Below are 24,375 nucleotides of genomic sequence, written 5' to 3' on the forward strand. Positions count from 1 at the left end.
TATCTTTTTACAAACTGATTTTTCCACCAATTGTGACATTGCATAGTTCAGTATGTGTGGCCAGTATGATTGGTTCTAGTTCTGAGTGAGTTCTGACATGGTCTCCTGACCATTAGTCTTCTAGCTAATATATCTATTAATGTTCAATAACTACGCATGCTGAGGATAATACATAGGTGAAGAACTCAAGAATCTCAAAAGTGTAGGATCTAACTACCTCTTTTTCTAGCCTTTTGGGGTAGATTAACATCACTTTTCAGGTTAAAGTTTAAAATAAATTTTGTTAATTCATATGACACAAATGGACATTATGAGTTCATAGCCTAGAGCCTTCAGGTAATAATTTGTGAAGTTGCTAAGGTGATCAATGTACTTCCTTACTTACCCCCTTGTATGGTAACTGCCCCCTCCAATTTTCCCATGGTTGCTATGGTGAAAGGGTTGCCGGTGCCCATGGCCTGGACGGAGGACTTTATCCCCATCTTATTGTCATCATCTCCTACATCAGCTCCGACCAGGTTAGCAACCTCTTGGGCTTGCTGTCAAACACACAATATACACACTTCCTGTCAATGTTCTTAGTATTTATCGAGCTCTAAACAGCCTGTCGGCACAGAAGAGTTCTTTAGGACCAATAAAAGGTTAACATAAAACATGCAAAAGGAAACCACATCAAACCAAAAAATAATTATTAAAGACAAATGTCAACTTAAAAAGCAGAAGTGGCTATGGTTAGTTATATATTTTTGAACATACCAACAGGTTTCAGATACTAGGTTAGAATTGTTGTTATATTTACTGTTTTGCAGAGAAATTTGAGATTTGTTATATTGTACTACTTAAAAAATTTCTCATGTTGGCTGAAGGTCAATCTTACATCCAGTGCTTCGCTGTAAATTGGTCGCAACATTTTCTTGGTCACCTCACCACATGATATGCCTTTATGATTAGGTAATACTTTGATAATCTCGCCAAATAAACAGGCTAAGTTTTTCAAAACCTTGCCACATAAATAGGCAGCTGTATCCTTACCACATAAGCTCGATTCTGTTCCACAAATGCATCATATTCTTCCTCTGTGGAGCCTCTATCTCTCAGGATTTTCAGACCTCCACTCAAGTCTGAAACGTCCAGCCTGAAATGTAAAGTGACTATTAATGAACATAAGATCCAAAAGTAATCACATAATGTCACGAAACATCTGTATTTTTCAACATTTTCTTCTTCTTTAATCAAAAATAACATTTCAAATGTGTTGTTTAAAACATCACGCATGCAGTTGAAGCCAACTTCATAGAAACCGACTTATCCACGGGAAAACACGTTGATTTATAGACATTTCACAGACATTCCAGTCGTAAGATTTTTCAGACACTTATCAGACCAGTGTTATATTAAAATGCTTGTGATGTATAGGGTGCTATATATTAATATCACTATTGATAAGTAAAAGTCTTGGTTATTCAAAAACAGTCATATTAAGTACAAGATGACATCAGACAGACAGACACTGCACCATAGCACAAGTTCAATTTGGTCAATTTTGGCCAGGTGAGCTAAAACTTTTAGCTTCATGTTCATGTTTCATGTCAAACATTTTAGATATGCTAGTTATAATTTGTTCAAATAATTTAACTTTACCAATTAACTTCCAATTAAACCTTATCAAAACAGTGTTCCAATCACATTCATGTTACAGAGAGAAAAATCCACATACTCCTGCGCGTCTCGTTTCTGTATGGCACTCCTCCGTTTACGTCGACGGCTGGGTGCAGTACATGCAGAATGGGTCAGATACGTGTTGGTCATGATGTCCTGTCTTTCACACACTTCTCCGTACAATTCACACACTTCCAGAGAGAGGCTGATCCTGACCTGACTGGCCGCGATCACGGTAACCGTGTAGTTTAGGGTGAAGGATGGTTTCACACCAATGGTCAGCGTCTGTTTCACACCTATAAAGGTAGAAAGGTACAAATAAATAACACACAACATCTACAGTGTCTAACATTTACAAATCTAGCATTACACAGCAATAGCACACAGAACCTAGAGTTTCGGTCATGGCGCAATTTAAAAAAAAAAAAAAGCAATCTGATTAATTAAACCCTTTCTTGATTTATGCTCCTTTCTGTAAACTTGTAGCAGAGTGTAGCTTACAGAATGGAGCATAGATATGGGGTTACAATCAGATTGAAAAAATAGTAGCATACAGCATCTAGGGTTGATAACATTTAACAGAAATAATGGAATGTAAGGTTTCTAAAATATAAAATTTATATAGAATTTGCAAGCAGGATGCAGAGGGTTAGAATTTGATGATGGTGGTACCTACCATCGATGGCACTCAGTGTTTTTGTCCATGCTTTGTTCTCCAGACTGAAGGTAAGGGTATCGGCACACCTGTCTGTCACGAAGGTCATCTTGATCCGCCGCGCACCCGGGATAAAGTTCATACTCATACAGCATTCTACGCCGGTACACGAGTCCACGATCTTACAGTTAGTGGTGCCATACGTTGTCAAGTTTCCTGTACAAGCTACAAGTACAAAATATTAATTTGTTTTAAAGAAATCAATTAACGATTATTGATGAAATTATTATGTTTGTTACCATGCCAAGTCAACTTTAACTCATTCACTCCTGAAGACACATTTGAACTCCTCCAATTCAAAGGTTGGAATAGTTCATTTTAGATTTCAGGGGTGAATGAGTTAATATGTTACTGTAAATTTTTGCTACAGTTACATTTTTGCCTTTCTCGCCCTTTGTAATAAGGGTCAATATATCATTGCAGCAAGCAATAGTAAACAACCTAATATAGTAATTAAATGTGAAGGATGAAATTAAACTAGGGAAATATGGATTTTACTGCCCAAGGGAAGTTTGACTTGGCGAAAAATTGTTCAGCATACAGTACTAAAAATGATATGTATATCAAGATAAATTATCATGCAAGTTTTTCATTTAACTAAAGATCATGTAGAAGCAGGCTGAAACTGCTGTTTTTTTGTAAGTTTTGTATAAAGTTGGTATTGGTGGTACAATTACTAACTTCCAGATCCTGACACTGCTGCACACTCATCTCTTCTCCAGAAGTCAAACGTCATCCCTGAAACATAAAGCAGTACACATAATATATGGTTTCTCTAGAAGGTGTAGTAATTTAACACCTAATTTCTTCTCATGCAGATTCAAACATTAACAAATATAGGATCATTAATGAGCTTCCACTTAACTCAAGATTTATAAAATGATTCTAGAAGTACTATTTTACAAAGTTTCATAAATCTAATTTGAATCAATACTCTCTGCCAAATGCAGTACTTTCCTGTATCCATGAAAATTTTCATATGTTTAATATTGTTTAATGATTCAAACATTACTAAGCATCTAATATAACAATTAAGGACTTTTGTTGAGGTTGATATATGGTTATATAGATTGAGAAAGGGATACTAACTGAGACAGAGTGAAGGTTAGTATCACTTTTTCAGGTCTATATAACCACATAATCAAAACAGAGGTCGATATCACTTTCTCAGGTCCATATAACCACATATTCAAAACAGAGGTCAATATCAATTTATCAGGTCCATATAACCACATATTCAAAACAGAGGTCGATATCACTTTCTCGGGTCCATATAACCACATATTCAGAACAGAGGTCAATATCAAGTTATCAGGTCTATATAACCACATATTCAAAACAGAGGTCCATATCACTTTCTCAGGTCCATATAACCACATAATCAGAACATAGGTCAATATCAATTTATCAGGTCCATATAACCACATATTCAAAACATAGGTCAATATCAATTTATCAGGTCTATATAACCACATATTCAAAACAGAGGTCAATATCACTTTATCAGGTCCATATAACCACATATTCACAACAGAGGTTAATATCAATTTTTCAGATCTATATAACCACATATTCACCTCATCAAAAGTCAATAAGTGATAAATATATTATAAAGTGCTTGTTTCATGGTTGTGTTAACAGTAATCAATTGTACCTCATGATTGAATTGACTACAATGTATGTGAGGCATATCCCCTGATAAAACACAAGGGTAGCTTTCAAGGATTAATGACTTCTGATCCTCACCTTGGAAGGGGAGCGGGACCGTCGGGTCACAGACTTCGTACTCCATGTGTGTGCTGTGGAGAACTTCAAAGTCGTATTTACAGCTCGATTGTTCATAGCACAGCTTGATGTCAGCGTCCAGTGAGAACCTCTTCAGACTCGGAATACTGATCACTGAGTATCTATAACCCCAACAAAAAATGTCTATTACTCAGACAACACTGGTATTCTCAAATTTACCCATAAAAGCTCAAATTAAACCTTGTAAACTATGCTCGGCATGACTGTCTAAAGGATTTGTTTAAATTAAATTAATTTGTGTAAAATGAAGACTATCCTGGTGAAGTATTACTGCTTAACCATGACTTTAAAAACTGAGAGTAAATTATATTCTCACCTTAGTATGAAGACACCATGAAGCTGGATCTCTGCCAGTGTCCCTGTGAGAAAATAACAATATGCTCATTCTATTTATCACATTACTGACCCATTTTATTATGACATACGGCCATGTCATAATTATGGAAATACAAAGGTGTAATAATAACAAAGGGTGCTGCAATTGGTCAAAATTGTTCACTTTATTTATTGCATTTTTTTTGATACATTTTATTGCTTTTGCTATTAAATGATTTTTTTTAAAATTATGAATGTTATGTGATAAATCAAATCTTACATTTGGGTCCATGTCATCTAAATGAACTTGTTCAATAATTTGAAATGACACTGACACTCATGTTAGATGCTCTATATACATGCACAACATTTTTAACTTCTCACTCATCAGACTGAAATCATGAAATAAAACGTATACTGTTTTGGCAATGATTCTGATAATAGTATACAACATTTATATAGCGCCCTATATAATTTGTAAAATTACTCTAAAGCGCTCTAAAACATATGGATAATAGTAATAGTTATAATTGTGAAGCAAAAACAAAGGCTTAGAATCACTTTTATACATTAATTGCACAAATAAAGGGTGGTATTTACATGACGTCTTTGCAGACACTAAAATGCAGACGTGAAGAGGTGAGATTTGATATCCCTCTTGAATTTGGCCAGGGTATTTGACTTTCTAATAGCAGATGGTAAGCTATTCCACAACGTGGCCGAAACCCTCCCGAAGCACCGGTTTCCATACGTCACAGTACGAGATTTTGGGACACACAACAATGATTCTGACTCCGACCGCAGTAATTGTGATGGCTGATATAGGGTAACAAGCTCCCGTACTGAGGAGCTGTTCCATTCAGTGCCTTGTATGTGTTCAACAAAATGTTGTACTGCGAGCTGTATCGTACAGCTAACCAGTGCAATGAATATAGGTCAGGTGTGATGTGCTCACTCTTTTAAGTACGAGTAACCAGCCGTGCTGCAGTGTTCTGGACCCTATGCAGATGACTAGTTAGTTTGTCAGATATACCACAGCGCAGGGTGTTACCATAATCCAACGGAAAGGTAACAAGTGAATGCACCAAAATCTTGCATGCATCTTCAGTTATAAACTGCCAAATACAGCCGATGTTCCTGATCTGGTAGTAACAGGATTTAGCAATAGCGTTCACTTGTTTCTCCATGTTCAGTGAACTATCAAAGTATACCCCTAGGTTTTTAACGGCTTGGACAGTCTCAATAGTTCTGGCACCGACCTTGAGCCATTGTTTGCTGACACTTTGGGGAAAAGACAATTAGTTCCGTCTTTTCCTGATTAAGCTTTAGCATGTTGGCATTCATCCAGGTACTGATATCTATCAGATAAGTTCCAGATTTTCTGAAACTGTATCCCAACTGTCCTGTTTGATGATCATGTAAATTTGTGTGTGCAAATATTTGCACGTAATACATCCTCTTTTACAGCACAATGTTTATGCAGCATTGATATAAAGACACCGGCAGTTCATCGACAACTTAAAGTTTATCTTGAGAGCTAATTACTTATCCTGATCTGTGATAAAACATCGACATTTTGTCTAAAGCAGAAAATATCCCACCAGAAACATGTTTTTATAAACATAAATTTGTTACAATGTGACACCTTACCCCAGAGGTAGTTGAGTAGGTCTATTTCCTGAACGAGATTCTCCAGCTGGACTTTGAGAGTAAATGTACAGGTGTCGAGGGTGATGGTGGCCTGTAGACTTCGCTTCAGGATGCTGGCATACAGACAGCAGGAAAAACCATTACAAGTATCCATTACCTCACAGACCGCCGGAACCGACTCAGATATGTTGGCCAAGTAGGACATATTACTTGCTGTGAAATTGGTGCAATCTGAAAAAACAAATGATCTGATAACACGGAGGAACAAGAAGCTAACTAGGTATGAGATGAGCACAAGATGTTTTCTGATAAAACATGAATGAAGGTGTCATTTAAAGATTTAGCACATTTTATCCTGATAAACTTGACATGGGTCAAGGTCATCTTTTTTAACAAACATGATAGCCCTTCGTCCCTGCCTGCTTCAGGCCTAGCTCTCTTAGTTATTTAGACACTGTACAATAGCAGAAGATCATGTTACTCTTTGGACCTACTGAGTTAAATAGTTAGCTTTCAGGTATGTCTGGTAGGCTGTTACTTATTTGCCTTTTGGTAATAATCTGTTGTCCTTGGCTAAACGTGGATATTTTGTTTCTGATTTTGAGGCTTTGACTCACCGTTGATCCAGCCAAACATGTCTACGTCCTGCTTCATGCTATGATAGTCACACAGTTCTGTCGTGGAAAGGTAGTCGTCCAAACGTAAATATTGTATCAATTCGTCACTCTGGGCAGAGGTAAAAGTGTCGTTCACTCCTAGGCCTCTCTCAGTCATCCATTGTGTCAAGGAAAATGCTGGAATGATTAACTCATCAGTGAAGCTAGGTATTTTAAACTATATTTAAAAGTGAATCTACAAGTTGTCCATTCACCAGTTATATCAAACTATGAATTGCTATCTATATTCAATAGCAAAGATATGTATTGTTATCAATATTCAACAGAGAATGTATGTATTGCTTTGCATATTCAACTGTTAAACTGTCTTTCTATACACCTTTAACAAAAATTCTATGTATTGAGTTCATTATTCAATTAAACTATATACAGTAATCATCCACATCAACCATGAATCCATGTGTTCTAATCAATATTCCACAGCAGTGCTATGACAGTGTTATGCCCTTCACATCAGGTGAGCTAATAAAACTATACATTGCTATTAACTCATTCACCCCTGAAATTTCATAATGAACTATTCCATCCTTTGAATTGGAAGAGTTCAAATGTGTCTTCAGGGGTGAATGAGTTAACCTTATTCAACCAAGAATCCATGTATTCTAATGAACATTCCACAGTGTTATGTTTCGTATTCAGGAATCTTTGTTACCTATTTTATCATTGAGGTAAAATGATGCTACTCAACATTTTCAGTTACTACTTACAGGAGTTGTGGAAGCCAGCTGTGTGGTTACAGGTTGGTTTGTCAATGATTGTTTCGTTAAACACTGTCACCTGTTTCTCACAGGGTCCCGACACCTCGAAGCACGCTTCAATCCTCATATTGAAGGCGTACTGTCTCTCAATCTGACGGTCTCTGACCTCATATCTTAAGGAAAACAAGCAAAACTTAAAAGTTAGTTTTGGTATCAATATTTTTATATATATTCTTGAAATTCTAAACAACCTGCCACCACCATCATCCTCTCAATGTCTTTGGAACAGTACCTACATGTATTTGCTACAAAATATGTTGGCTATAATATGATTATTTATTTATTTATTTTAATCCAACAGGCCATAAGGCCCACTTACAGGTTGATAACAAATAACAGTTCACAGTAATTTACATACTACAATATCACAGACCAAATGTAAAATTATCAAGCAATACAAACATGATACATAAAATACAAACAGACTCTGTGTAATGAATTAAAAACAAATCTGTTTCATTTCTGTTTGAAACATTTTGAGTGATTCGCTAAAAAGACTATCTGGCTGAACATTGAGGAAGCTAAAAAAATTCTGACATCTAATTTAAACACTGTGTTTCCTTACGTCAATACGACACTTGGTGGGATAGAAACACACCGCACAGCTGGACCTAAGAGATCTGTTTGGAACCATTAGATTAATTTCTTCAATAAAATATGGACAGTACGTCGAACATACTGTTTACACACTTAAAAAGAAACAAATGATCTAAATACATTCTACGTTTTGAAAGAGGTGGTAAATTAAAATAAACACATATTTCTTCATAAGATAAAACATCACAGTCAATCTTTACTTTAAAGCATAAATATTTAAGAAATTTTCTCTGAACTATTTCTAATTGATGTGCCAGAGTAGTTTGATATGGACACCATATCAACACTGAGTTATATCAAACTAATTTTGAGCTGAAGTCTCTTTGCTAGTGAACAATTTTGAGCTGGAATTCCCATGTTAAATCTACTGGGGATTAATTCCGAGCTCAGTTTAAGCTCGATCAAGGTACACAGTGTTGGTGATAATTGGGACTGATGAGACATAACTGTTTTAATTCAATCATGGCATCAAATTTCATTCCCTGTTTTATTTTTCAAATAGAAATCACTCTGGTAGCAGTTATTCAACCATAGGAAATAGATTTTTGCCTTCCAGATTTAACACAACAACATAAAGAGGGTACTCACACCAGCTGAAATGGGCCGTACAGGGACAAAGTATGGTATGTACCTGCAAATTTAAACATATCAAATTAATCATTCTGCAAAAAAAATAAAAAAAAAATCTCTTTGAACAATAGTCAGTTTTGATTGCAATCTAATCATAAACAAAATACCCCTGCCAGGTCCCCAATTCCAAATTCGATCTATTATCACCAATTTAATAAGGCGTGTTGTTACAGAATTGACCCCTGTGACATTAAAAGTGGGTCAAGGTAATTCTTTTGAACAAACTAAATATCTTCTCATACCACCTGTGAGTAAATTACGAGACAAGCAATAGGGGAGATAACTCCACTACTTAACTGACATCCTCTCAACGCAAGTGGTGTGAACAATAGTTTACATTAAGAGGTATAACTCCCATAAAAATAAGACTTATCCGATATTAATCGCTGGTGCGCAACTTCAAAATGTATCAGTGAAGCTTCTTGGTATTCGGCAGAAATCTGTAGAAGTCGTGCAGACAAAATTGTGTTGGCCAACCTTTGAGAAAGGGGCATAACTTCCTTAGAAATGGCTGGATTAATACATAGTGAAGTTTCATGAAATTTTGCTTAAATCTATAGGAGTTCTCCAGGCAAGTTGTATCTACAAACAACCTGATTCCAGTATACCTCTCCTAACTTCATTGCTGGCAGTATAGAAAACATAGCCATTTATTACAGGAATCTGTTTGGAAATTGTCATGGCCTTTGGGTTTATGGATTTAAAAATGTTAGTTTAATAAGACAGTAAAAGATATGCAGGTTCTAAGCAATTTTAATCAAGACAAAAGAATGCAGATCTGGTACGTCTCACATAAAGTAAGTCAATTAAGGTATAATGTAAACATATCAGGCGCCTCTTACTGAAAAATAATATGCAGATCAGGGACCACCTGCTGGATTGAAATCTACACAGATCAGGGACCACCTGCTGGATTGAAATCTACACAGATCAGGGACCACCTGCTGAAGACAAATCACTTACCAAATTCAAAAACATGTAGATCAATGTCAATCGATATTGTTTCCAGCTTGATTTTCAGGGAATTTCTGCATGGGTCCATGGCCAATTTAGCGTAGATGTTTGTGTCGATACGATCAACCAGCATACAGCACTGGATGTCGGTACAGGAATCACCAAGGTAACAGGTGGTGGCAGTACCGGTCAGAGACGGTAAGGTGGTCACGACGTGGCAGTCTAGGGGGAAGATGGAGCCAGATAATGTACACATTGCCAGTTATTAATAGAACCTTGCCTCACAAAGATGTATATTGTATATTCGGGCTGTCACAATATATTGGATAACAGGTATATCTCAAAACATGGGTATATCATATCGTACCACAATACAGAGATGAAATATTGCTGTATCGCAATATTTTTCAAAAGCATATCTTTATGTATCTGCTTGGTGTTTTAACTTTGCAAATTACTACAAATTCTAACAGATATGCCAATAACCATAAAGCAGGCTTTTAATAGTTCAAGTTTTGTAATCGATGGTTGGTTTGACAAAAACCTTAAGTCTATGTAAGCCATATTATGTATGATTAAGTTTGATAACATTCTGACAACAACTTATCATAAAATCGAGCACATCTTTCTTATGACAATATATCGGGATACGTATCACAATATATTCATTCTGTATTGCAATATATCATGGTACACTCTAGGCGTATTGTGACACCCCTAATGTATATCTGATTACAGCTAAGAAAGGTTTACTTTAATTTAGTTTGTTAATCTTGTCACATGGTTTAGTATGTCACCCGTCAAATTAGGATATCTGTACGTATTGATGTGATCGAAGTTAATTACCCATAGATGTTGATGTATGTAATCACTATGTGGACATGTGGTGCAGTGGATAGCAACACAAATATCGAAGTTAATTACCCATTGATGTTGATGTATGTACTCATATGTGGACATGTGGTTCAGTGGATAGCAACACGAATATCGAAGTTAATTACCTATAGATGCTGATGTATGTAATCATATGTGGACATGTGGTGCAGTGGATAGCAAAATTGGCTTTCAAGAAGACAAGTCCCTAATTATATAGACATGAAAAGTGAAGTGTCACCTGCCCCACCACATGGGTTTCCTCCCACAATAGGAGCCTCTTTGTTCTTCCACCAGGATAAAAAGTGATTATGAGTCTGGTAAGTTGATAAAACTTGGTGTAAAATCATTATTCTTTGCTTGTTTGGGGGTTATATTTGTATCACTGTGAACAGTAACATATACATGAACTACACTGTTGAGTAATCTATATAGGTCCTTTTAATTGATCAGTGTTTAAGTTTGCATTGTTCACTGTTTAAAACTTTACCATCTTTCCAGCCATCTGTTGCCCCAGCGTACAGTTCAGCAGACTGGTTACACTGGGGGTCCATCAGGAAGTGGGCGACTTGCAGATCCTCCAATAGCTGGTAGGAGATGTATCCTGGTAGAGGAGACAGGTTTGGGTCCAGGTTTTTACTTGTGAGCCAGTTGTTCAATGAGAAAGCTGCGAACAACAACGAAATACAGTATTATTACAGTATATATCAGAGCAACAGAAACTGATAATTACCCTTATACATTCACATTCATTATGGTCAGATCGGTGGACAAATCATCAACTGAACTCTCAGATTACAGATGATGTCACATAATCTAGTACCAAACCAAGGGGCCTGTTCGCTTATGTGGAACAAACGATTTGTCTGTTTTTAAATGTAACATTTCGCATAATAATACTAGCGGACCTGCATATGTTTATGCAGGCCTTGTCAAGGTTCACCTGCAAGCAACATCAGATTACTGGGTCCGACCTTATTTAATAAATGAACAAGTCTGGTCCAACCGGTTCAACCGTTTGGACCGCGATAAACAAAAACAGCCCAAGTGTTACAACAAACCTAAGTGTGAACAGCCAAGTGCCACAAAGCTAGCCAACCTTATCTTTGTAGGCATTAAGGGAGGAACGTTGATAAAAGTTAAGGTACATTGTATATATAAGTTAAAGGGCATTTTGGTGGTTTATACCATTTAGGTCATAGAACGCTCTATTTATAACTATGCTATGTTAGTAGGCCACATCTGCATTCTAGCACACAACTTTAGAGTGTTTGTTAGTATTGTAACTTTCACAAATACTGTCACTAAGGAATCTTCATACAAAATTATGGTAAAATAACTTATCAACTTTCCTCCTCTTATCTTAATTATATGATTTTACAGATGGACATCAACAATTACAAGGTGGACAATAACTCACCTGGATTTTTGGCAGCGAATCCGGAGGTGAAATCACAGGTCTTGATTGGCAGTTTGGTATGGTTCATTACGTTGACGATCAGGTCACAAGGACCGGCACTCTCTGTACACAGCATCAAGTCTAAGGTTACTTCATAGTTACCCTCGGTAACCAGGCGGTATATCTCCAACCTGCATTATAACACATCATTTAATTGGCAATATCAACTACCCTCAAAGTGGAATTTCAGAACTTTTGCAAACACGAAAATTCCACACACCCATAACTTTAAATAGTCACAACATAACCATTTTCACATTTGTGCAATTCCATTTCCGCAGTAATGTTGAAGGTATGTGATATCATAACATCCAAGGATGAGGTGTCATTGACTAGTTTAACAGAGCAATGATAGATGAAACAGACAAAAGTAACAACACTTACTCTACTCCGAGAACACCTTGTAACCTGAAGGATACCTTCTCACCTGAAATAACATAAATTCCATATTAATCTATCAATCATGCATCAAAGTCAAATACAATTCTAGGATAAAGACTGTACTAAAATCTATTTTTCGTATCATTGACCCTTAAAAATAGGATAGTCATCCCAAGGTCTGCGTTTAGTAACAGTGACCTTGACATTGACCTTAGAATTCTTTTAAAACCCTATTGCACATCTACATGTAACAGTGTATCATCATGCCAACTTTCAAAGCGATTTGTCTTGTGGATTCAGAGATAATCTCTAGAAACTCTAGACGGATAGACAGATGCAGAGACAGATGGACACTGCGGTTACTATAGGGCACCCACGTCTCCGTTGTGGAACCCTGAATATTGAGACAGGTATGGACACCGATCTATGCTACAGGAATGGACAGGTATAAACGTGGACTTACCCCAACTGTAGGTGGGCAGTGGGACGGGTATAAACGTAGACTTACCCCAACTGTAGGTGGGCAGTGGGACTGGTATGGACAGGGACTCCAGAGTGATCACCAGCTGATTATCACAACCATCAATATTGACGCCGGCGTGGAAAGCGTAGTCGAGGTCAGTTCCAGTCAGACAGCACTGAACAGAGTTACAACTGTCAGCAAGTAGACAGTAGGTATTGGAACTAGCTATCTCCGACACATTCACAAATGTTTCACAATCTGCAATTAAAAATGAGATCCTTTTGATGAATACAGTACATAATAAAATATAACAAGACTGTATAAATCGGGATATCTGTCTTAAATTGGTATTTCATTTGTTTCAGTCAATGACACTATATTAAAAGTAGGCTATCTTTAATAAAGCAACAAGAGAATACCACTGTGCCAACAAAACTGCTGTGAATTCAAAATTGATAAAACTCCTAATATGGAAAAATATGAATGAAGAAAGGATTTTCTTGGAGACCTTCAAAAGATTCATCAGTTTGGAAGTATGTAATATCAAAGTTCTACTTTATACACAAACAGTGTACATATTACATGTGTCGCAATGTTTCAAGACCGGCTGGTAACTTTGTCCAGCTTAATTGAGGGCAAGCTTGATAAAGAGACCAGTTGGTCTTGAAACGTTGTGACATGTTTAATACATACATTGTTTGTGTAATAAAAAAAAATTGATATTACTTGGAGACCCTTTATAAAGAACAAGGAAAATAAGACCAGGTGTTCCAGAAGGGTAAGCATCTTCTGCTTCCTAGACAGCACCAAGTGTAATTCAAGTGTTACTATAAGACTACATTCGCGTATACCGGTTGAAACGGTTCCTGTGGGACAGAAATATTACACAATAAACAAACACACTTGGACAGAACTATAGACAGAGCTAAAAAATGCACAGTTTTGGAGACTAAATTATATAACGTATCTTAAAATCTACATGTGGCTTGACCTTGTTTAATAAAGAAATAACACAAACTAGCAATAGTCAGCATTTTAGTTTCGGTCAGGCACATCTGGACTCCTCCATCTACACCAGAGGCGTCACGTTTCACCGTGATGCACTTGTACTGCGATAGTTTATGTTCGAATCGATTCACGATATATTTTTCCGGATTTTCGATACGTCACGATCTGAATATTAGTGTATGCCGCTTCAGTACATTAGGCTTTGGGTAATTGATGTGTGAGGTATACCTTTAACCCAACCGTCTGATGCTGGGACACTGTTGCCAATGGTTTCTTGCGCACACGGTACTGACATCTTGTACCAGGACAGTCCAAGGTCCAGAAACAACTTGGACAAGTCTTGTGAAGTCAGTGGGGTGGACACCATAGTTTCGTTCAGCCACGTGGTCAAAGAGAAACCTGTAATTGCCAATCAACACTTAAGTGAGTTAGCAATGATAGGTTTCCTATATTGTTGCTATTTTATATGGTTTATTGTTTGGTTGATCAGAAATTCTCTTTTTTTATTTGAATCGTAGATGTTATAAAGAAAGAGCCAAAAATATAGTAATTGACAAATTAACTTTCCCAAAAATCTTATTTAACCCTATGTAACTTAAGTAAGCTTTACCAATTGCACTGATCTGGATGAGTCCATTATGGTCTACAGTGGTAAAAGGGTTATATAGCACAATCTTTTGATCTTTTGACTTCCACAACAGAAATGTTTGACTGTACATTTAATTCTATTTCTGACTGACCTGGTTGTTTGAAGGACTGATCCCAGCTACAAGGAAGCATCGGTAAACGGACGTCGGCCAGAACCAGGTGGTTATCCTCACACGCCTGGTCACTCTCACTACACACGCTCACATTCATGGACACCAGAAACTCTGCGGCATCGTCAAAGTGGTCAATCATGTACCTGTAATGGTAAGTGGAGAGGTCAGCACTAGGCCATCGAGAGATCGATCAAACACTGACCAATACAGGTCAGCACTTAATCGCTGAATCAAATCAGAATCTATCTATGCAAGGTCGAAGAATGCATTTTAGGAATGTCCTACCTCCATAACTAATGAGGCAAATAAATATACTCAGCAACATGTTTTTCATTTTTCTTTCAAATTTGGATGAATTGCAAAAACAAACTTGCTGCAAGTTTACTCAGTTACAACATTTTTAATCAAGTATTCTTGCAAATACTAAAGTATGATGGGTGGACCGATGGATATTCCTCATACCATAATACCCTCCACCACAATTTTGATGGATGTGTAAAAATCAAGTTCCTCTGACAACAATACTTACACTAGTCGTATGATTCCTCCCAGATAAAAGTGCTCTTCTTGTCCTGCAAATGAAATTTTATAACATTTTCTCATGAATTTGTTAAACAGAAAATTCACGAAAGTGGTATATATTGCTAGGATGATACCTGTCCTTTGAATATTACTTCGAAGCCAACCAATTTTAATGTTATGCGACCGTGAGATTCTATAGATGAACATCAAAGGATCAAACTAGTCTTCTTGTCTCACAACAATGTGGCGCACACGGAGCATTCAATTTTGTCAGGGCATATTCCAAGGGTGCAGAGAGCATAAGTGAGCGTAACCCCTAGAGTATCAAGGATGACTGACCCTTAGCGTTCCAGTCCACCGTGCTACCAATTGAGCTAGAGAGAATTTCCCGAAGTGCAAAGCTAGAAGTTGACCGTGGTCATATGTTCAATTAAAATTTGCCACAGGCGTATTAAAAATCATTGGTAGAAACAAACTATAAATGATATATCTCTTCAAGCTAAAACTTAAACCATTCCAAACAGATATGTAGACATTTTTTGTGATGTTTGTTCTACTTACGCCATTCGGTGAAGCTGGTGAGAGACACGTTGGTGTAGAATTTGTCGATACCCAGGTTAAGGTATGACTGACACCCATCCATCTGAAGGTACACATGAAAGTTCCGGCCCAGGTCAGAGGTCACGCAGCACTCCACAGCTGTACACAGATCTGTCAGATGACAGTTGATAGCTGCCGGGTCGGCAAGGTCAGGCAGGGTCAAGGTCAGAGGACAGTCTGGAAAGTAAACAAGTGGACACTGGTTAAAATTTATAACACCATTTGACAATCACAAGCAAGGTTAATCTATACTACCTGAATGATCTGTCATTGCTCTATGTTTTCACCTATACACCTTTAAACAGCAGGGTGGATTCAACTTCACACAAAATACTGGAAATCGTTTTTTGGCAAGAAACTATCTTAAAAACATCAAATGCTACAATAATGAATTTTGTCCATCAAGAAGTAATTGTTTTCCCCCCACAGTTCTTTATAAACCTGTAAAGAGCTGGTTTCTTAGGTCCCTTGGGGTTCATTACAAACATATTTACTGTTTAAACAGTACAGAACTAATGGTCATTGTCAAGTCTATTCCATATGTATAGCAAACTTAAAATATATTTATTTCTGGAAATACACCTTTCATGCATATAAGGTCAAACTGTGTAACAAAACTAAAAAGCCCCCCCCCCCCCCTTATTTTTTTTATGAGGGTCCAACTCATCTTGATTATTCCAGAAGTTTTGAGTGGCGTACCTTTACTCCAGCCATCTGCAGTATCCGAGTTGTCAAACACTCCTGCTCCCAGGGCACACATAGGGTCCTCTAAGTAGCTAGCGAGGCCTAGTTTCTCCATCAGTAGTAACACGGCCCAGTCAGGCAGATCTTCACCTACACCAATGTTGTACTCCTGTTTCCATGTCGACAGTTTGAAATCTTGAAGAACAAGCAAAATATTCAATCAACAGGTTGTTTTCAATCTTTCTTCTTTCTTGTCCCCTTTTTTACGACCTTTGAAGCACAATTCCTAACTACATTTCAAGTATTTTTATGAATTCACCTTTAAAGTTACCTTTGAAACTTTTTCATTATCGAAAGCCTTATTTCTTCCACAAGAAATTGACTAAAATAACAGCCCAAACTCACTCTGAAATCTTTTGTTATCTCTTTTTCTGCTTATGTTATATAATGGGGAAAATGCAAAGATATCACATTTCCTAAATCCTACATATCAGGCAGACCAGTATAAACAACTATACTACCTGGTCTCCAACAGTTAACTCAACTCAAGATCCTCTTTACTTTTGTCTCCTTTGGATCCCCAATGACACAACTATTTACTATTCCATTGCTAAGCCACACACAGTAATTAACAAGGGTTGGCCACTGGCACCAGTTTGTATCAAGATTGGAAAACTGCAAAAGTGCTGATCCAGATTCAAACCTGGAACCTCCAAACTCTTGTTCAATCAGGGCTTATGTGAACGAAAATATAGGTAATGCCTAATCTCCATAGATACAGTACCTGGAATGTAATAGTCTTTGTTCCATGTACACAGGGACTTGGGTAGTCTCGTGTTGTCCAGTACGACGACCACCAGATCACAGTCAGCAGCGTCAAAACACAGGCTAACATTCAAGGACGCCAGGAAGTCTTGCTCATGGTAGAAATCGTATACTTGATAGCTGAAAGGAACAGCAACCAATCAAATTCTAAGTTCATGTTTTATGGATTGATTTAATATTGATAGCTGAAACAGACAGGAACCAATCAAGTTCTGAGTACATTTTATACAGATTGATTTTTAATTTTCTTTATAAAGTTTATAAATGAATATTCTCCACAACTGTTAACTTCAGATAAACTTTATTCTACCAGTATGTGTAAAAATCTCATCTACAATTACATAAACTACATGTACATTCTACAAAAAAACACCCAAAGAAACGAACCATCTATTTATTCAATGCAAAAAGCCAAGCAAAGTAAAGATTTTGCTGCACCATATAGCCAATTAGGACTCAACAGTTGTACTTAGGGTCAAATGATTTATCAAAATTCACTTCTAAAGTTATCCAACCACCACTTGTTACAAATTTACAGCTTTTAGTCGAACAGACAATTGCTAATTCTACAACCATATTGAAGGTTGTCTTTGTACAGAACTCTAAATGTTTGAAATAAAAGCTCAAAATGCATCAGATGCTGATGAATAGTTGCATTATGAATGCCAGACTCCCTACTTTATCATTGTTTGAAATCTTACTCAAGTCGAATAACTCCTGCCATCCAGAAATGTTCAATACCACCTGAAAGAAAGAAAAAAGAAATTCTAAGGATATTGCAACTGTACTTTCTATAGGACACACTTTTATTTGCTTTCCCCATTTTTAGCCATTCAAAACCAGCTGTTATTTGCTTTCAAAATGTTTAACCAATCAGACCCATTGTTATCTAATTTCCCCTGGCCCATTTTTAGCCAATCAGAGACAAGGCTGTTTGCTTTCCTCAATTTTTTTTTATTTTCCTGTTTTGCAAATTTTACAGACGTTCTTTACTTTTTCAATTTAAGTAGCTAATTAATCACAGATGATGTTACTTGCTAACCCCAATTATAGCCAATCAGAGAAATGCTTCTTTGAAACTTGTCGATGCCAATAGTCATCTCTTCTCTACAGGGGTCGATGTCTATGTAAGTATGGAACGACCTGTCGACCAGGTCACTGTAGATACAACATTCATGTTTGGTACAGTCAGTCTTCAGGTGACACAGCGCTGAGTTTGTGACGTTTGGAAGGTTCACTGTCTTGGTACATGCTGGAGATAAGATTATATTATTTAATTTTCATTACTGCATCAAACTTAAAATTCACATGTTTCACTGACGAAAAATAATTGTATGCCAAATATTGTTCTTGAATATGTTTCTTTGATATTTGTAGCTTACCATTGACATCGTTTCTTGTATATTTACAGAAAATATTCATAACTTAAATAATATGTATAATAGATGTTTCAAATGGGGCCAGACATTTAAATATTTTACTTACATACTTTTCAGACTAGTATGACCTGGGTTAGTGGCCCATACATTTAAATATCTTACTTGTAAACTTTTACGACTTTAACCAGTGCCCATAAATTTACGTATTCACTTGTATACTCTGTGAATTGTCACTATTTAATAAGACATTCAAGTGTTTTGTTGGTTTATTTCAAGGAGTCACTGTTGGGGGACTTCAAGTCAGACCTACATTTAAACCACCCAGTGCCATCAGATGATTGGTAAATACTGTCCAGCGGGTCACAGGTTGGCATCAGCAGGTGTCCGGAGAGACCCAGGTGGTCCAATAGGTGAGCTACCACATGTGGTGCCAGCGGCCGGGACATGCTGTATCGGTTTTCCATCAGCCAATCGGTGAGGGAGAAATCTATGCAATGAAGCATTATAGTTTATTTTACTTGGAGGACATGTTAGAACATACATAATTGGGCATCACATTATTTTAGTGTAGGACTATGTGAAAATCTAAATGAAATATTTAATGCCTTTTTTACTCAAAGGTTTCATGTTAAAATCTCTATATAAGAAATATCAAAAAGATCAGCTTACAGCATTCAATCCTGGAGCCTGTGCTAAAATGAAACACGTATGTTTCAAACTTCCTCTAAATATTTCACTTTTTTTTTTATTTTTTATTAAATCAGTTTTACAATTATTCTAATTACAAGACTGTTTGAAATGGTACACTTTGGAACAAGATCCCACGATAGTATTTCTCTTCCCATTTTCTCAATTACTGAGCTTATTCAATTTTCAGAAAATCAATCTTAACTTTCAAAAGAAAGGTTACAATAACATCAAATAAAATAGCATTTAAGTTGGGGGAATAGCTTTCAGGATCCTTTTCTGAGTTTGGCGTACCTGGGTAGAAGTAGTCCTGGTTCCACTGACAGATAGGTTTCGGGAGTAGGGTGTTTTTGAACACGACGTGGACGTTGGAACACTGGGGGGAAGCCGTTTCCCAGCAGTTACTGATGTTCAGGTTCATCAAGTACATCCTCTCGTTGTCATAGAGATCCTCAATCACAAAACTGGCAACAACAACAAGGATACGATGAAATTGGTTAAACTATTTTTCACTACTATTACTTAAGCTTACCGAAGAGCTTTCATCCTGACTACGCTGGGACTTGAATACGGTGGACGACACCAGTTGCCGACTATATACAGTGAGCTATTGAAACAGGTGACCCCTCGGTCACATGGATCCCCCACAACAGGTAAATTTTCATTCACGGAACACCAAGGGTAGTTAACAATAGGAAATGGAGAAAGTACATACATCTAAAGGAACGTTACAATCACAGAAGAGCATATACAATCAAACTGTCTATCTTGAAATCCTTGCAAGAACAGAAATAACCTCGGAGATTGTAATAAAGGGATAATTCATTTCTATAAAATGTCATGACGATTGTACTGCATCTAGGTCAAAAGGTTTTAATTGACAGATCAGCTTATCAACATCTAGGTCAAAAGGTTTTAATTGACAGATTAGCTTATCAACATCTAGGTCAAAATGTTTTAATTGACAGATCAGCTTATCAACATCTAGGTCAAAAGGTTTTAATTGACAGATCAGCTTATCAACATCTAGGTCTATGACCTTCGAATGGACCAACTTGTCAAGTGAAGTGAAGGTTACTTATTAAAAGTTTTAAAGAATACAACCGCTACCAATATCTCTCAGTTGCTTCCATACCTGATCACTCATACAATTATTCAAGATACAGCATGGTTCCACTGTTCACCCTTGTTACACAAGCAGAGGTCCATTTTGCCAAAAATAGGAAGAGAGTAACAATATTGATTTAAATATTACAAAATAAATTTGTCATATTCAACATACAATTGTTGTTTTCTTTTAACTACTAAACATTTGTGTGTAGATCCCTGATCCTCCTCCCCCATACTTACTCAATTCTGATAATCCCCTCCATCCAGAACGTCTGTAGTGTACCTGGATGACAGATAAATAGTAAAAAAAAAATATATATTCTATAACAGACACATCATTGTGACAGTATATATATTATTTTAGATAAATGCCAACAAACAAATGCCGTCACAATTCAGATGCAAATCAAGTAATTTCTACATGAAATCCAGACTTGAAATAAGAGATATTAAAAAATTTACTCAATATCTACAATAAATGATATAATTTTTGTTCCATGCTCTAAACCAATATGGCAGATATTCATATTAATTTTAGATGACAAATCTCATGATGTTCACAGTTTTTGAAATCGATTGTAGTTTTTTACTGCCTCTGAAATTTTCAATTTTAACTGAAAATTTCCTTGACACATACCCATAAAAAGGGTTTAATCATCAATGAAAAGAATCTTTCAATTAAAATAAATTTGGTTTTAAAATTAAAGCTTGAGCATGAACTCATGAATAGGGCCATTGACTTAATTAGTGTTCAAGGTTAAAGCTAGATATGTTGACTATTTATAACCAAAGTTTTTTAAGATTTTTTATGCCGTATATGAACCTTACAAAATTATCTCAACATCAGTAACACATACTAGTCAAACTTACCGAGGATGTCGCTGGACAGTGTAGTGTTGTAGACAATATTCTCTATACCGATACTGATGCGCGACTCACAGGGGTCAAGGTTGATGTAAGTACTGAAATGTCGGTGTATGAAGTCGACAGCCATACAACAGGCCGCGCCCATACATGTATCCAGCACATTACATGTGATCTCTGTCGGGGTTAGGGCAGGAAGGTCACTCACCCAGGAACAATCTACAACATTATACACTGTTGTGTTTACACATGTATCGTCTTTTCATTAAACATAAATTATACAGCACACTTTCCTCCAGGTCCTTGAATTACTAATCTGAGGAATTTGGGATGCAGTCAAGTCCAGAATGAGACTCCAGATAAACCTAGTTTACATGAGGTCCTGCAAGAGTGGATTCCTCTCTAATGTCAAGTCTATACCAGTGTAACAGGAGATGGAAAATGCACAGCCAGACCAGGGTTCATACCTAGGACCTCCAAACTCTAGACGGACGCTCTACCAATTAAGTTATCTGGTCGCCGACGATCGACCCAGTCCAGTTCCGCTACACCAGTATGATTGACCTAAGGTCCATTCTGAGGCACTAGCCACTAAACGCAAGTGCCATGGGGTCAAATCCACACTGACCTGAAACCTACCCCTTGAATACTACTGACCTGAAGTCCAGCCGGATGGACTAGCTGCCGGGTCCAGAGCACACTGTGTCTGTTTGGCGTAGGCAGCCAGACCCGTCTCCTCCATCAGCTGCCAAGCTATGTGGTCCTCCAAGTTTGTCTTGTCCGATACACTCCTGTCAGTTAGCCAGGAAAACACAGAGAAATCTGAAATGAAAGAATTCTTTTTACTATTGGGCCTAATTCAGTGACATAATTATTTGTAGAATTTTAATCTTTTTTTTTTTTTTTTTTTACAACCATACATATTTAGAGAGATTAAATTAGGGAGGGGGCTAATAATTGCAGGTACCCCCCTGTTCTCAGGACATTTGCCAAAGTGGGAAGAGGGCTTATTTCAAGTGGGGTCGTATTTGCGGTCAAATATGCAGTTGTTCTTTTTAATACATACTTACCAAGTTTCGTCAAAATTAAACAATATTTAATAAACAAGTTATCTTATCCAGTACTGATGTAATTTACCTGCTTTCCAGTACTGATATTATTTACCTGGTATCCTGTACTGATGTTATTTACCTGCTATCCTGTACTGATGTTATTTACCAGCTATCCAGTACTGATGTTATTTACCTGCTATCCTGTACTGATGTTATTTACCTGGTATCCAGTACTGATGTTATTTACCTGGTATCCAGTACTGATATTATTTACCTGGTATCCAGTACTGATGTTATTGACCTGCTATCCAGTACTGATGTTATTTACCTGGTATCCAGTACTGATGTTATTTACCTGCTATCCTGTACTGATGTTATTTAGCTGCTATCCTGTACTGATGTTATTTTCCTGGTATCCTGTACTGATGTTATTTACCTGGTATCCTGTACTGATATTATTTACCTGGTATCCTGCACGCACTGATGTTATTTACCTGCTATCCTGTACTGATGTTATTTACCTGCTATCCTGTACTCTGTGCCCCAATCACAGACCTGTTTCCTGAGGAGGTTGTTGACCATGATAGGGATGATGACATCACATGCCTGGTTAGCCTCGTAACACAGGCTCAGGTTCAGGTTGATCAGGTAAGCTTTCTCCTCGTACAAGTTGTCTATATTAAAACTGTACAACACAGATACAAATAGGATATTGAAATATAGTTCAAATGCACACATTGAAAAATCATTTAAAAGTGAATGAAAATTAAAAATTGTATTAAGATTTTCGAAGCGTACATACATTATATTTTTAATTTTAGTTTCTGTCTGAAATTAAGCTTTTTAAGGTCATGAATGTTTACACAATATGAAAATGATCAGGCAAAGGGGAAAGTATAAATTTCTACTGCAATGTTCTATGAATTGAGCTAAGGGAAATTGCCAAAAACCGAATCTGTAACAAGCAACAAGATAGCTTTCCAGTGGGAAAAATACAATTAACCAGGGAAAACTAGTCTTACAAATATAATAGTATACATACTCAAGTCTGAAAACACCAAACAGGTCCATGGTCTGGTTGGTTCCTGAAATATAACACAACAAATCAAAATTAATCATATCCAAAGTTATATGAAAAGCCTTTTTTCTCTTAAGTTTCTCTTAATTAAGTCCTACACTGTATGTACATAAAGCAATATCACTGTTGAAACTGATGTTTTTCAAGATATGTATTCAAAGAGCTGTTGAAAAATCGTTTTTTTTAAAGTCATGTGGTTATAAAGCCTTATATTGATATGCTCGTCTCTGCGGTGACTGTTTCTACCGAACTCTGTGAAGAACCAGTAAAATCATCACTTTAAATGTATAAACACTAAAATCTTCAAAACTGTGCATCATTGTTTGTTTAAATTTCAAATGGTTGATTAGAATATTCATAATATCTGTATTGAAATGTTGAAATCTACCACTGCAGGAAGTCTACTGTTATTGTATACCGGGAAACTTTCGTCCTTCTCCCATTAACTCAATTTTAGCCCAGTGTAAATTTCACCCTCCACATGAATCTTCTATGTTATCTACTTATACTCTTAGTGATGATCAATCGCCCTCGTTACGGAGGGCGAAAAAGGCAAAAATTAAACTGCTGCCAAAATATCCCAGTATACAGTATATTATCTGGTGTGACAAGTCCTGGTTACATACCCCAGCTGTACTTAAACAAGAAAATGGTGAAGGTCAGTTTCTCAATGGTGACGGTCAGGGTGAAGTTGCAGGGGTCAAGACTGACCACAGTCTGAATTGTAGTGTCCAGTTGGGTAACTTCTGTGCAGCAGTCCACAGTTCCACAGGAGGAGGGCAGATAACAATGAATGTCGTTGGAGGATAGTGATGTCTTGTAGTCAACGCCACATTCTATAGATACAAAAAAGTTAAAGGTCAAACAG

The 24,375-nt window shown here is 36.9% G+C and overlaps 1 protein-coding gene across 8 annotated transcripts in view; it reads right to left on the reverse strand.

Moving 5' to 3' along the window:
* LOC110450232 overlaps positions 1-24,375 on the reverse strand; it is a 153,430-nt gene that overhangs the window by 88,546 nt on the left and 40,509 nt on the right. For all 8 annotated transcript variants that reach the window (XM_021497673.1, XM_021497662.1, XM_021497643.1 and 5 more), the window contains exons 52-83: positions 24,134-24,343; positions 23,472-23,514; positions 22,951-23,114; positions 22,035-22,199; positions 21,384-21,596; positions 20,754-20,796; positions 19,698-19,867; positions 19,027-19,203; positions 18,380-18,589; positions 18,039-18,081; positions 17,297-17,457; positions 16,528-16,707; positions 15,790-16,005; positions 15,236-15,278; positions 14,686-14,849; positions 14,174-14,344; positions 12,983-13,195; positions 12,478-12,520; positions 12,055-12,224; positions 11,125-11,301; positions 9,771-9,983; positions 8,766-8,808; positions 7,530-7,693; positions 6,763-6,939; positions 6,146-6,376; positions 4,497-4,539; positions 4,121-4,281; positions 3,056-3,112; positions 2,336-2,539; positions 1,718-1,955; positions 1,033-1,135; positions 386-539 (exon numbers count right to left, since the gene is read on the reverse strand). In XM_021497673.1, the coding sequence (XP_021353348.1) occupies positions 386-539; positions 1,033-1,135; positions 1,718-1,955; positions 2,336-2,539; positions 3,056-3,112; positions 4,121-4,281; positions 4,497-4,539; positions 6,146-6,376; positions 6,763-6,939; positions 7,530-7,693; positions 8,766-8,808; positions 9,771-9,983; positions 11,125-11,301; positions 12,055-12,224; positions 12,478-12,520; positions 12,983-13,195; positions 14,174-14,344; positions 14,686-14,849; positions 15,236-15,278; positions 15,790-16,005; positions 16,528-16,707; positions 17,297-17,457; positions 18,039-18,081; positions 18,380-18,589; positions 19,027-19,203; positions 19,698-19,867; positions 20,754-20,796; positions 21,384-21,596; positions 22,035-22,199; positions 22,951-23,114; positions 23,472-23,514; positions 24,134-24,343 (4,764 nt within the window). The remainder of the gene's footprint in view (positions 1-385; positions 540-1,032; positions 1,136-1,717; positions 1,956-2,335; positions 2,540-3,055; positions 3,113-4,120; positions 4,282-4,496; positions 4,540-6,145; positions 6,377-6,762; positions 6,940-7,529; positions 7,694-8,765; positions 8,809-9,770; positions 9,984-11,124; positions 11,302-12,054; positions 12,225-12,477; positions 12,521-12,982; positions 13,196-14,173; positions 14,345-14,685; positions 14,850-15,235; positions 15,279-15,789; positions 16,006-16,527; positions 16,708-17,296; positions 17,458-18,038; positions 18,082-18,379; positions 18,590-19,026; positions 19,204-19,697; positions 19,868-20,753; positions 20,797-21,383; positions 21,597-22,034; positions 22,200-22,950; positions 23,115-23,471; positions 23,515-24,133; positions 24,344-24,375) is intronic.

Source organism: Mizuhopecten yessoensis, unplaced genomic scaffold, assembly GCF_002113885.1.
Source record: "Mizuhopecten yessoensis strain PY_sf001 unplaced genomic scaffold, ASM211388v2 scaffold523, whole genome shotgun sequence".
NCBI lineage: Eukaryota > Metazoa > Mollusca > Bivalvia > Pectinida > Pectinidae > Mizuhopecten > Mizuhopecten yessoensis.